Source organism: Odontesthes bonariensis, chromosome 7 (assembly GCF_027942865.1).
Source record: "Odontesthes bonariensis isolate fOdoBon6 chromosome 7, fOdoBon6.hap1, whole genome shotgun sequence".
In the NCBI taxonomy this organism is placed as follows: Eukaryota; Metazoa; Chordata; class Actinopteri; order Atheriniformes; family Atherinopsidae; genus Odontesthes; species Odontesthes bonariensis.
In genome coordinates, this window is record NC_134512.1 from 35,152,219 (window position 1) to 35,167,457 (window position 15,239).

The following is a 15,239-nucleotide window of genomic DNA, read 5'->3' on the forward strand; positions in this document are numbered from 1 at the left end:
ATCCACACATAAATACATACATAAATAAATACACACACACACACACACACACACACACACACACACACACATACATCCACACATAAATACATACATAAATAAATACACACACACACACACACACACACACACACACACACACACTAAAATCATTAAAAACAAGCGACAGTCTAAGATAAGTTAAAAGATACCGTGCAGATTTAGTGCATTGACACCGTGCATTTGTTTATGTGACACACACACACACACACATAAATGTTAGTCTGACTTTGAAAGAATTGATTTAGTACAATTTCAACATGTTTACACGTATGTCAAATGTCCGGTTTCACTCGGACAAAAAACAATAATTGAATTTTTACAGTAAACTTGCTGAGTGAGACGGACACAAACATTCAGCTCTGGCTCTTACCTTCCTGCCGTGATGAGTTCTCAGGTGTCTCCGTCTTTGTGAGTCTGTGGCCTTCCGCGACTTTCACAGCCACGGCTCGGCAGATCGCTCCGATCTTCCTCTCGAGGGAGCGCACGCCTGCCTCCCGGGTGTAACTAAAAGATCAGAATCAGGAGAGACACAAACAGGCAAAAGATGAGTAAAAAGACGTCAATGTGAGATTAGGTTTGACTCCTACTGCAGCATCTGTTGCCAGATGTTTATCAATCTGTCATTACATCTGTCCATTACAAGGAGGATTGGTAACTGATTTCCGGAGGCACAGAACAGTATGTAGGTATTAGGTATGTGGGGGGGTCGGCAGGGCCGGTTTTTGCTATGGGCAATGTGGGCGACCGCCAAGGGCGCACTCTATATAAGGGCGCACAAGCCAGTTTTCTATACTACCGCTCATTTCCATGTCAAGTTAGTGGAGTGGGCGGTGGGGCGCCCTCATCGTCACGTCTACGTGCTGCTGAGAGTCATACAGGTTGTGTGTATCAGAAGAGGCAAGGGGGGGTAGACTGATCCCAGGCCACACAACACAAACTGCAGCCAATCCAAATAAACTGTATTTCATTCCTAAAATTAACATAGACCCATATACCTTCATGAAATTGGGTTATGTGAAAAATGAAAAACATCTACGTGAATGTGTTTACGTCACGTGACTCCGGTTGATTGACGGGTGAACGGACGATGTTAATGGGAAAAGCAAAGGTAATAATGTGGAGTCATCATGGATCATCATCATGGTGAAAGACCAAAGAAGCCATCAGGTGCCCAGTTTAGAAAGAGAAGAAGAAGAGGAGAAACGGGCAAAAGATAAAGGGATGCAGATTTCTCCGAGTGACGTGAGTGACGTAGGCTATTTATTAGCCTCTTGCTAATATGTTGCCATTAGCCAAGACTGTATTTGATTTTAAGTTTTGCTGAACTAGAATTAGAATTGAGGCATCATGTTATGCAACTAATTTCAACCAAAGGCAACCTTGTCTAGCTTGTGTTTGCAACACAACAAGTGCAAATTCACACAGAAGTCCTGACTGTTATGAGCTATATGCTAAATTAAATAACTTAAATATCTTCTAATATGCATTGACATGGCATTTTGTAAGCTACATATGGTATCTTTTAGTACCTTTTTGTATTTAAGATTATATATAATAAAATAATACAAATAATATAATATGTTGTTGTGTTGGTGGCGGGGAAGTCTTTTTTTTTTTGGGTGGGGCGGCGGCAAGGGAAATCTAAATCTAGTAAATTTAGCCAGGTCCGCCGCTGGGGGTCGGACCTCAGAGTCAGCTGTACCCTGCCTCATGGCAGCTGGGGTAGTACTGAACATGCATGAATGCACAGACCCTCATCATTTGGTTTAAAGTCAAATCATTCCTGTGTGTATATATTCAATCGGACTCAAACTGGTCTGCAAACCTGCTGCTCAGAAAAGAACCATATGCGAATGCGTGGATCTCACTAAAACTAACAAGCTGAGAGGGGAGATATCAGTCCAACATACTTCCATCATTAATTATATTCCCCTCCTGTGCTTCTGTGTTGGAGAGAAGTCTAATTAAATTACCTATAGCCGGACTTAACTATACATGGAAACATACTGAATATAAATTTCCAGCTGCTCAGACATGTGAAAGACGTCTCCAGTTCTCAGTGCCTCTACAGACTTCGCCCACCTGGCCATAAACTGCAACAATACATAAACGTCTATCGTAGGATTCCTTCATGGCACGTGGTTAACAGCTGCAACAGACCTACAGCTGCAAAAGACCTACAGCTGCAACAGTCCTACAACTGCAACAGTCCTACAGCTGCAACAGACCTACAGCTGCAACAGTCCTACAGCTGCAACAGCTGCAACAGACCTACAGCTGCAACAGCTGCAACAGACCTACAGCTGCAACAGTCCTACAGCTGCAACGGTCCTACAGCTGCAACGGTCCTACAGCTGCAACGGTCCTACAGCTGCAACAGTCCTACAACTGCAACAGTCCTACAACTGCAACAGTCCTACAGCTGCAACAGACCTACAGCTGCAACAGTCCAACAGCTGCAACAGACCTACAGCTGCAACAGTCCAACAGCTGCAACAGACCTACAGCTGCAACAGTCCAACAGCTGCAACAGACCTACAGCTGCAACGGTCCTACAGCTGCAACAGTCCTACAGCTGCAACAGACCTACAGCTGCTACAGACCTACAGCTGCAACGGTCCTACAGCTGCAACGGTCCTACAGCTGCAACAGTCCTAGAGCTGCAACAGACCTACAGCTGCAACAGTCCAACAGCTGCAACAGACCTACAGCTGCAACAGTCCAACAGCTGCAACAGACCTACAGCTGCAACGGTCCTACAGCTGCAACGGTCCTACAGCTGCAACAGTCCTACAGCTGCAACAGACCTACAGCTGCTACAGACCTACAGCTGCAACGGTCCTACAGCTGCAACGGTCCTACAGCTGCAACAGTCCTACAGCTGCAACAGACCTACAGCTGCAACGGTCCTACAGCTGCAACGGTCCTACAACTGCAACAGTCCTACAGCTGCAACAGTCCTACAGCTGCAACAGTCCTACAGCTGCAACAGTCCTACAGCTGCAACAGCTGCAACAGTCCAACAGCTGCAACAGACCTACAGCTGCAAAAGACCTACAGCTGCAACAGTCCTACAGCTGCAACAGCTGCAACAGACCTACAGCTGCAACAGTCCTACAGCTGCAACAGTCCTACAGCTGCAACAGTCCTACAGCTGCAACAGACCTACAGCTGCAACAGTCCTACAGCTGCAACAGACCTACAGCTGCAACGGTCCTACAGCTGCTACAGACCTACAGCTGCAACGGTCCTACAGCTGCAACGGTCCTACAGCTGCAACAGACCTACAGCTGCAACAGTCCTACAGCTGCAACAGACCTACAGCTGCAACAGACCTACAGCTGCAACAGACCTACAGCTGCAACAGACCTACAGCTGCAACAGACCTACAGCTGCAACGGTCCTACAGCTGCTACAGACCTACAGCTGCAACGGTCCTACAGCTGCAACGGTCCTACAGCTGCAACAGTCCTACAGCTGCAACAGTCCTACAGCTGCAACAGTCCTACAGCTGCAACAGTCCTACAGCTGCAATAGATCTACAGCTGCAACAGTCCTACAGCTGCAACAGTCCTACAGCTGCTACAGACCTACAGCTGCTACAGACCTACAGCTGCAACGGTCCTACAGCTGCAACGGTCCTACAGCTGCAACAGTCCTACAGCTGCAACAGTCCTACAGCTGCAACAGTCCAACAGCTGCAACAGTCCTACAGCTGCTACAGACCTACAGCTGCTACAGTCCTACAGCTGCAACAGACCTACAGCTGCAACAGTCCTACAACTGCAACAGTCCTACAGCTGCAACAGACCTACAGCTGCAACAGTCCAACAGCTGCAACAGACCTACAGCTGCAACGGTCCTACAGCTGCAACGGTCCTACAGCTGCAACAGACCTACAGCTGCAACAGTCCTACAACTGCAACAGTCCTACAGCTGCAACAGACCTACAACTGCAACAGTCCTACAGCTGCAACAGTCCTACAGCTGCAACAGCTGCAACAGTCCAACAGCTGCAACAGACCTAAAGCTGCAAAAGACCTACAGCTGCAACAGACGTACAGCTGCAACAGACCTACAGCTGCAACAGCCCTACAGCTGCAACAGTCCTACAGCTGCAACAGTCCTACAGCTGCAACAGTCCTACAGCTGCAACAGCTGCAACAGTCCAACAGCTGCAACAGATCTACAGCTGCAACAGTCCTACAGCTGCAACAGCTGCAACAGTCCAACAGCTGCAAAAGACCTACAGCTGCAAAAGACCTACAGCTGCAAAAGACCTACAGCTGCAAAAGACCTACAGCTGCAACAGACGTACAGCTGCAACAGACGTACAGCTGCAACAGTCCAACAGCTGCAAAAGACCTACAGCTGCAACAGACCTACAGCTGCAACAGCCCTACAGCTGCAACAGTCCTACAGCTGCAACAGTCCTACAGCTGCAACAGTCCTACAGCTGCAACAGCCCTACAGCTGCAACAGACCTACAGCTGCAACAGACCTACAGCTGCAACAGTCCTACAGCTGCAACAGTCCTACAGCTGCAACAGACCTACAGCTGCAACAGTCCTACAGCTGCAACAGACCTACAGCTGCAACAGACCTACAGCTGCAACAGACCTACAGCTGCAACAGACCTACAGCTGCAACAGACCTACAGCTGCAATAGATCTACAGCTGCAACGGTCCTACAGCTGCAACGGTCCTACAGCTGCTACAGACCTACAGCTGCAACGGTCCTACAGCTGCAACGGTCCTACAGCTGCAACAGACCTACAACTGCAACAGTCCTACAGCTGCAACAGTCCTACAGCTGCAATAGATCTACAGCTGCAACAGTCCTACAGCTGCAACGGTCCTACAGCTGCAACGGTCCTACAGCTGCAACGGTCCTACAGCTGCTACAGACCTACAGCTGCAACAGACCTACAGCTGCAACAGACCTACAGCTGCAACAGACCTACAGCTGCAACAGACCAACAGCTCCAACAGACCAACAGCTCCAACAGACCTACAGCTGCAACAGACCTACAGCTGCAACAGTCCTACAGCTGCAACAATCTAACAGCTGCAACAGTCCTACAGCAAAGAGATGGTAATCTGTGTGATGCGAGTCCTGGACTGTGCACCGGCTCAGAGTGCTGATAAACATCTGATAAACATCTGTAACATGACTGCAGCAGCTGTGGAGAGACAGCTTCGCTCTCCTCAGTGAACTGAAGAAGTGGAGTCGCCTTTTTTCCCAAGAGAGCCGTTGTAGGTCCTCAGAGACATATGAGCCCAGGAATTTAAATCTCTTGACCCCTTCACTGCGTTCCCTTTGATTTACAGAGGAGCAGCTTCCTCTTTCTTCCTCCTGAAGTGGATCATCGGTTCCTCTGTTCGCCCTACTTTCCTCTGGAGGACGGTACAGGAGTAGGAAAAGTCAAACTGAAACGGTTTCTTTCCCGAGGACATCAGAGCCCTGAACTCCACCACATGATGCTAATTTTTTAAGTGCAATTCTTATCATTCAACAATTAGCATCATAAAGTAACAAAAAAACATTTAAAAAAAACACCAATAACCCACAAAACCTCTTGACTTAATGAGACACTGATGATTAAAAGTAAATGTCAGCTGTGAGCTCCCAGCTGACAGACCTGTATGTACTGTATGCAGCCATTTAAGATCGTTTTAACCAGGAACACGTGGGGTCAAATCTCTTCTTAAACCAAATGACCTTTGTTGCCTGTACACAAAGATAACAGCATACTGAGCAGGTTCTCTCTCAGGGTCTCAGAGCATACACATGTCAGCTAAATATCAAGAAGGCACAACATTAAGAAGTTCAACTGATGCACACTGATACTTTTATGACTAATCAAATCCCTGCGTACATGAAAAATGTGAGTCTGTCCAAGTAACCGAGTATCAACCAAAGTTCACACTAAATCCCAGGGAGTGGCGATGCTGCTTCTATGAGGTCAAACTGAAGTGAACTCAGTCTTACCAGGTGAAAAATGGGAAATTTAAAACGGTCCTTCGAAAAAGGACTAGTCTGATTTACAATAGTACCTTCAGCTGAATTTATAATAACTGAAGCATCACATTATAAGAGCGGTTTGTTATCACACTGAAGTTTATTTCTTTCAGTTCGGAGGGTTTAAAATAGCAGGACTGATCCTTATCAGGTCGTAGGAGTGAGATGAAAACAACTTCAGATGAACAACACATGACGCATGGCCTGTTTTATCATCCACTGAACAAAAACTGAGCCAAAATGGAGAGTATTGCTACATATTTTCTGTAGTCTTAACATGTCAAACAGCAATGTGTGGTTAGTGTGGCTCGTCTGGGAGGTGCGTACGGGATTAAACGACATGATTATGATCCTGTTTGAGTGCATGTTGGAATAGAAGCCATGAGCGTGCACCTGCTGATTATATCCTGCGTGGTCTCCTGGGGTATATGCAGCTGTTGAGGTGTTAGCCCGTGCTGCTCCAGCTGGTTTGGGATCAGGTGACGGTGAGCAATCTCCACCTTCTCCTCCTGCGTGTATCCTGAAACAAAGAACGTTTAAACAAAAACTGTCTTTAAGCGTCATCTTTCAATGTTTAAAGGTGACACATCTATGAAAAAACTCAACCTTTTCTGTTCCTAGGACCATATATGAGGTCATCAGCAAAAAAAACACGACCCTGAAATGATTTTTGTCCCCTTTGTATGAAAGATCCTCATTTAACGAGTTTTACGTCACTCCTTAAGTTGACTCCACCTCCTCTGCTAAGCCCCGCCCATTCACACCCACCCTGGTGGACAGATGAAGCCAGCTTCTGTACTGAGGAGCATGCATCTTCCATCCAGCTGCAGCCTCAGAGGATATCAGAGCCCAGTGGATAAACTCTATCTGAGGCTAATGTTCCAGCAGAGTTAGCTAAAGGCTGTGCATGTGCAGCAGACACTTTTCATTCCACTGTTTCAACAACTTGGTCCAGTTCAACGCTGGACTGAAGAAACTGAGCCACAAAGAGGGATCAGCTCCAACTCTCAGAGCCTGAACTTCAGAGCAGGGATATGGAAGCATCTGAGAAATAACTTCTCATGGTTTATTCTTTCCTGTTTAGCCGTAGCTAACGCTAACAGCTTAGCTAATGAAGACGACATACACCAACTTATGAGGAGTTATTGCTGTTCCTTTCTGGAAAATTAACATTATTGTTCCCACATTACTTTGTTAACTAAAGCTTTCTAGTTGAACGGTTACCTTCTGTAATTCAGACAACCTGCAGCTGTGGATAAGGTGTAACCATCTATGTCCATATGGAGTGTTTTTGGTATGATGGAGGAATTAAACCTAATCAAGTCAGTATCTGAGCCAAAGAGTTTGTGCTAGATATTTTCATGCTAATATGTTCTGTGAGAAACTCTTCTTCTCTGGTTGTTTGGGACTCTGTGTTGTTGCTTTGGCAAAATAATATAATGTGCTTCTATTTTTAGATCATCACAGTTTTGGGATCTCTCATCTCTGATTAGTCTGGTTTATCAAATTTGCCCCTAATTGAGTCCAGATTAGTGCTTCCAGTTACTGTCCACACATTTTTTTGGTTTGTTCCAGGATCGTACAGCAGAAGCTCTCTGCTGGAGACGAGTTTTTCTCTCACAAAGCAAGAGTTTGGCCTCAGGATCAAATGGAAACTGTGGGGGGATCAACCACCTGGAACCTGCAGCACCTCCATCCTGTCCAGCAGCGCCGGGGGGATGGTCGCAGTGGTGTTTGCAGTGGCAATGAAGAGCACTTGGGAAAGGTCAAAGGCCACGTTGAGGTAATGGTCTGTGAAGCTGTGGTTCTGCTCTGGGTCCAGGACCTGAGGGTATATCAAAAGACACTTGCAGTTAAGTTTGACAGGAGAGATAATTGAGTTAGTCCTGAATTAGATCACATTGTGATGGAGACAAGGATTGGAAAAAGATGCTGACCTCCAGCAACGCTGCTGCTGGGTCTCCCTGCAGGCTCTTCCCCAGTTTGTCCACCTCATCCAGGAGGAAGACGGGATTGTTGAGCGCCACCGTCTTCAGACCGTTTATAATGCGACCGGGCATACTGCCTACGTACGTCCGCCTGGAGACATGAAATACCTGAAATACCGACCAACTCTGGAACTCAATTTTTTAACAAAGTTTGGTTTAATTTACAGACGACAACAGAAACGAGCAGAAGTATCCACACCGAGGTCAACATCAGGTCCTGTCCACAGCAGTTTGTCGTGCCCTGCCCCGTCTTAACGTGGTCAAGCTTATTCTAAACATATGTGAGCACTGCATGCAACAACACTTTCACACTGACAAAAACAATGCTCTCTGTAACGAATGGACCTAATGCAAGCAAGCTTCAAGTGTGCATGAGTGGAGCTCATGGACAGTGGACTCTCTAAGCCTCGAACACTGAAAAAAGAAAACCAGAAGCAGCTTTTAGGTTGAACAAATTGGACGACGACTGCCATCTTGTGCACTCCTGCTGATAACTCTGCATCAACTGTGTGGAAAGGGTGCACAGCTTTACGTTTTAGATGACATCACCTGTATTTGAACGCCACAGTCACTTCCTCGGATGACAAAAAAAAAAAAAACTGTTTGCAGAAACTCCTACAAGAGTGTCTTTCATGATAATCCAAAATATTTTTGGCGATGAAATTCACTGCTCTTTTTCCACAATCTATCTCGGCAATATTGCACCCCATTTACTGGTGCGAGACAAATATCTTTTAAAAATATTATTAGCAGCCAGCAAGAAAGCCGTAACCCGGAAATGGTTGCAGGCTTCGCCTCCAACAGACAGAATGGATAGATGTTGTGACAAATATTCAAAATATGGAAAGGATGACCTTTTTCGCTAAGTCTACGGAGCGATAAGTATTCGCAATACTGGGAAAAATGGATTGTGTTTGTGGCCACAAGAGATGCTCACTGAGCTATTACTGTATGAACTGACTTGTATCATCAGCATAATGTCTGTATGAATGTGTAGGTGACCAACTGTTTGTTCTATGTTTTTCTGTATGTTGTTTTTTTCTATAAAAATAAAGTACAAAAAAAGATGTGATATAAGTATCTATTGATACTATTTAGGCATTGTTTACATCTATTTTACTAGTGTGTGTGTGTGTGTGTGTGTGTGTGTGTGTGTGTGTTTTCATGCTTGTTGCACCAAATGGAGTAGCACTCTCATTTCACTGTATTCTGGAAATACAATGACAATAAATTCATTCTTTTATAAGTCAGACTCTTTTGGCTGTAATAATCGCTTCAAACTAAATAAAGTTGTATGACACAAAACACCAAATTATTTTGGTGGTATTACAGGTGAATAATTCAGCTGTGTTCATTAGTTTCTGCTGCAGGAGTTAATTTGATAAAAGGAGAAATAAAGTCCTTGCGATTCACGTCTCAGTCGGGTTATTCCTCGGACTGCGAGGAATCTGGGTGTGACCCTGGACGACCAACTGTCGTTCGCATCAGTGACCCGTTCCTGCCGATTCCTCCTCTACAACATCCGGAGGATTCGCCCCTTCCTCACCAAGGCAGCACAGGTCTCTGGTCATCGCCTGGACTACTGCAAGTCCCTCCTTGCTGGCGCTCCGGCTTCTGCCATCAAACCTTTGGAGCTCGTTCAGAAAGCTGCCGCTCGTCTGGTGTTCAACCTCCCCGAGTTCTCCCACACCACTCCCCTTCTCCGCTCTCTACACTGGCTCCCTGTAGCTGCAGCATCCAGTTTAAGACTCTGGTGCTGGCCTACAGGTCAGTGGAAGGAACAGCTCCTTCATATGTCCAGGCTGTGGTCGAGCCCTACACTCCCACCCGACCGCTTCGCTCTGCAGCCTCCAGGCGGCCGGCTGCCCCGTCACTCAGCGGTCCCTGTGCACCATCGACACGGTCACGGCTTCTCTCTGTTCTGGCACCCCGATGGTGGAACGATCTCCCGACTGACGTCAGGACAGCTGAGTCCCATCTCTTCAGGAAACACTGCCCTGATCCGCCCTCTTAGGACATCACCTGTTTCGTCCTAGCTCCTAGCACTTATTTGTTTCCTAAATCGTCTTCCCATTTGTCTCGGTACCTAACTTACTGCACTTACTCTAGCACTAGTTATGCTCTTAGCTGTTTGGTTTTGGAAGGAAATGCACTTATGATTTCTTGTGACCTGAAGTTATTTTGCCTACCGATGTGGAACACACTTATTGTAAGTCGCTTTGGATAAAAGCGTCTGCAAAATGACCGTAATGTAATGTAATGTAATGTAATGTAATGTAGTGTAATGTTATCTTCATCGTGCCATTCTCCATCCGTCCAGCAGATGCCTCTCATACCTTCTCTCCTCCTGGCCCTTGACACACTTCTCTACACCCACTCAAACACCTGCTTTCTTTCCCCTTGTCGTCAGCGCAGTAACACTTTCTGCCGTTTCTGCGATCCCTGTCAGGAAAACCTTTTTGAACTGCTCATAAGCAGTTCTGCATGTGGGTTCTCCCTCCTGCTGCACGGACACTCAACCCAGACAAACACCAGAGCACTCCGTCTTATCAAATCCATATTTATGGACGTCTTAAGGTTTCAACAGAACTGTTTCTGAAAAAACCTCAAAGAGAATTCATCAGTCATTCAAATCAAACACAGGTGGAGTTTCATGCAAGCTGGAGGCTTATTGACAGGATGAATCTTGTGCCAGCGCGTTCAACGGCTACAAACAACTGAATAAAAAATGGGTTTCATCACTCCTTTCCAGGAGTGTTACGTTTAGGGAAAAACTCGAGGTAAAACACGGCGTTTTTCCCAAACAAGCTCCTTTCAGGAGTGTGTAAAGGCCAAAATGAAATTTCAACATTGTGTCAATCATCCGGCTCCTGAAACGAGATTGTGATCCATGAGGAAACTCAGATCCACCTGCGTGCTGAATTTGGCAATAACGGCCCACCTTGTAAACTCTTTGACACTTGAGGACATCCGGCGTGCACATACCTGTGTCCTCTGATGTCAGACTGGTCACAGACGCCCCCCAGAGCGATGCGGTGAAACTCCCTGCCCAGAGTCCTGGCGATGGAGCGTCCCACACTCGTCTTACCGACTCCGGGAGGCCCAACGAAGCACAGAATGGGGCCCTGAAATTCACACATGAATACCACCTTAATAAGAGTCTAACACATGCTTAGGAAGTAGATGAAGAGAAGCCAGTTGAACAGAGGAATTCTATATTGGGGCTGGAGGGAAAGGTTTTGGAACTTTTAAGATGAGCTGCTAATTTGAAGATAAAAATGAGAGTCGGGTGTAAGTGGAGAGCCTACTTTATGTAGAGAAGGGATCTAAAGACCAAAGTCTGATCTTAACAGCTCAAGTTCGTGAAGTGTATCCTGCTGAAGATGCTCATCAAGCCAAGAAAATGGTTACAAACATCTGTAAAGAGTTTAGACTCCAAGAAATAAATGTCAGATGACTCATGACAAGACAAAACAAAACACCACCAGGAGTGAGATTTCCTAGTCTTTCACTCAGTTTGTCAACCCAAAGGAGGCAGCTTTTACAGAAAAAGCCAGAATCTTTCATTTTATTCCAGTTCATTTGTTTCTTCAGTTAAGTGAAATGTACAATTCTTAAAAGCTTATGTTGTGAATAGCAAAGCAAAGCAGGAACTTCTCATTTGTGGCACATATCCAATGCAACAGAAACAAACCTGCGTTACTCCTACGCTCCAACATTGGCTTGTGACAAGTTTTACCAAAAAAAAATCACGAGGAAAAGAAAGAAGGCTGCAGGGAGAATGTTGTGTGGATGAATCAAGTGTTTGGTTAAAAAAAAAAAATAAACTGTTATGTTGGTAAAAATAAAACACTGCATTAAAAGGGAAAGTTCGTTTTTTTTTTTTTAAACCTGGTCCTTATTTCTGGCATAAAACACCTTCATCTACTCACCAATAACAGTTTGGTGAAAGTCGGCGTCCTTTGGAAGATATTTAGATCACTGGATATCGGCGTATATCCATATAACGGGAGAGAACAGGGCAGAGACAATACAGCCTCTGAAGAAGGCATTATCTGTCTTTATTTCACCAATACTTTAATACTTTAAGACCAAAGCGTACTATTGCACTGTTAGCTCAGAGCTGCTGTGTTGTTGCTATCGGGGGGCTTATAGGAAGCTTTCTACACACGCGTCTACTGGGATGATGTCATCGCCGCACGCCGCTGCAGCACAGCTTATTCACGCCGTGTTCTGTGACAGTTGTCTAACTTCACACGAAGTTTTCATTCATTCATTCGTCTTAAAGTATTGGTGAAATAAAGACAGGTAATGCCTTCTTTAGAGGCTGTATTGTCTCTGCCCTGTTCTCTCCCGTTATATGGATATACGCCGATCTCCAGTGATCTAAATATCTTCTGAAGGACGCCGACTTTCACCAAACTGATATCGGTGAGTAGATGAACGTATTTATGCCAGAAATAAGGTCCAGGTTTAAAAAAAAAAAGAACTTCCCCTTTAAAGTGTAAGAACCTTTTACAATCTGTAAAACACGGAGGAGGCTATTTCATGGTTTGGGCCTGTTTTGGCACATCTGGGACAGGACGGCTGGACCTCACTGATGGAACAATGAATTCAGAACCAAAGCAGTGAATTCTGAAGAAAACGCCAGGACTCCATCTTTGAAATTACCAAGTCAAAGTTGGATTGAAATGGATGGAACTGAGTGTGACAGAAAGGACGTGAAACAGGTAGCCCATGAGTATCTCAGAACCCAGCTTATACACAGAGGAATGGGCTAAAATGAACTGTTTCTAGCCTCTTATGGCATTCCCTAACTCAACCAACTTAACCAACACAGCTGCATCATAAAACTCTCTCAATATCAAATAATTCCTGTCAGATGAGCAGTAAATCTGTTCTTCTATCTACTTTAACTCACATTTCCAAACTGGGTCTCTCACTGCCCTGAGACATCACAGATACTGAAACAGACTCAGCACATTCCCTCACTCATAGCTCATGTTTTTAATGGCTTCTCTTCATCAACTTTAAGGACTCGTGAGAAAATCTGTTGATGTTTTAGCCATTTTTTTATTTAGTTTATTTTAGTATTATTATTGTCTTTTAATCTATTCTTCTATTTTATTCTTTTAATCTTGTTTTTATTTTTCTGTACAGCACATTGGTCAACTGAGGTGGTTTCAAAGCGCTTTATAAATTAAATGCAGCCGACCATTCCCATATGTTTTGGTTTTGTCCACATTTTGGTCTGAAATCTTTAAAACTCTTAGCACAGCTTACAACACTACTACTTCTCCGGATCCCCTCTTGGCCCTATTTGGTTCCCCCTGCAGCCTCTTGCATCTAAAGTTATGCAAATTGTTCTTGCATTTGCCACTTTGCAGGCCAGGTGACTCATACTTCTCAATTGGAAACAGGAGGTGGGTGAAAGAGGTGCTACTGTCCATTAAACTTGAAAAGCTCAGATTTTCCCTCAATGGTTCCTTAGGTCCTTTTGAAAAGACTTGGAGACCTCTCTTAAACTAAATTGAATCTTTGACATCTCTGCCTGACTGCGACGACTGAGCCCCCCATATATTTATTTATATTTCATTTATTTTCTTAATTTTTTTTACATTTTTATTTAAATTTACTAGTTTACTTTGTCATTTTCCGTATTCATGTGTTTGATGTATGTGTCTTGTACTCTTTATATGTTGATATTGATTTCTTAGAACTGTTCTCCGTTGCCTGGGGTGGGATTGTGGGAGGGATAAAAAAAATTAAGGAAAAATTATAGAATGGAAGGCTTCTCTGTTGCCCTGTACTGCTATATTGCTACCTGTGAAATTGCTTCCAATGAAGGAAGTCTATAAAAAAATTGATGAAATTGGATTGGATTCTTTACGAAGAAATAAAGACCTCTGAAGCACAGCACGCACGCGGGTCTGTCTTTGGAATTCAGTGAACTGTGTGATCTGTAAGAAGCACCTTGAGTGAAGTCTTCAGCTGCCTGACAGCGAGGTACTCCAACACACGTCTCTTCAGCTTGTCCATGGCGTAGTGATCGTTGTCCAGCAGGGTGCGAGCAGCACGGATGTCCAGGCAGTCTGAGTGTGTGTGGACGTACGGGGGTGTTTAAAAAAAAACACATATTTATTCTACTGAAGGTTTTCTTAGAAAAAGAGGAAAGGCTGAGCACATAAAAGAGAACAGCTGACACTGGAAAACATGTGTTTTACCCAGTGAGGTTTTAGAAAACCAGGACAGAAACAAGCAGCCACTGGTGAAAGATCAGTTCATCATTTAATAACCAGCACGAAGACTCGTGACTTGGGTGAAAACGACTCGGACGTCAGTAGCTTTATTTACCCTTGGTGCTTTTGCTCCATGGCAACTCCACCATCAGGTCCAGGTAGTTTCTGGTCAGGGCGTATTCAGGCATGGACTGAGGCATCTTTTTCAATCTGACAACAGATGAATGAGATCAGATTTAACACACGAGAGTCGGGGAATGATTCAAAGGTTAAAACAGAAATATGGATATATTTAAAACAAACGTAAACTGCAGAATTATATTCGTTTCTTAAGGAGTAAAATTGAGCTTTTCACCCACTCAAATGCCATCATTTTGTATTGTTTCATGCATCACGACCTCTGTTCGGCCTGCCAGAGCGTTTTCGTGTTGCCTTTTGTTTGTAGCATCGTTACTTTGTTTCTCAGGCCCTCATATGATCGAACCTGATTTGAATCATTATTTTAGGAATGTATCTGTGGACTCCATGGGGACATCATGCGTCCAAGGTAACGTCTGCTTTCTTTTATTCCTTAAACCCATTCCTTGTGGAGTATTTTCATATTAGCCACTGAAAAGTTTTCACAAAATCATCAAAGGCTTCCTGAGAGTTTCCATTAGAAACCAGATTATTCAATTTGTCTTGCGACTCCTTCTCTGTGAAACAATGCATTTCAATGAAAGGCAAGTTTATCTGTATAAAGCACAATTCAACAACAAGGCGATTCAAAGTGCTTTACAGATACAATAAAACAGTAGAAATAAAAAGCATGATTTAAATTTTAAACAAAAAAGAAAGAAAGAAGAACAATAGATAAAATCGGATAGAATCAGGAGTTAAAATGTGATTAAGTTTTGAGACTCAAGCTTCAGATTTGGAGCTTTATTCAAATGCAGCTGAAAATAGGTG

General features: G+C 44.5%; 1 protein-coding gene across 1 annotated transcript in view; it reads right to left on the reverse strand.

Annotated features, from left to right (window-relative positions):
* lonp2 (lon peptidase 2, peroxisomal) overlaps nt 1-15,239 on the reverse strand; it is a 46,947-nt gene that overhangs the window by 8,763 nt on the left and 22,945 nt on the right. The window contains exons 7-13 of the mRNA XM_075470679.1: nt 14,407-14,501; nt 14,026-14,144; nt 11,038-11,177; nt 8,002-8,143; nt 7,739-7,889; nt 6,458-6,584; nt 413-546 (exon numbers count right to left, since the gene is read on the reverse strand). Of these exons, the coding sequence (XP_075326794.1) occupies nt 413-546; nt 6,458-6,584; nt 7,739-7,889; nt 8,002-8,143; nt 11,038-11,177; nt 14,026-14,144; nt 14,407-14,501 (908 nt within the window). The remainder of the gene's footprint in view (nt 1-412; nt 547-6,457; nt 6,585-7,738; nt 7,890-8,001; nt 8,144-11,037; nt 11,178-14,025; nt 14,145-14,406; nt 14,502-15,239) is intronic.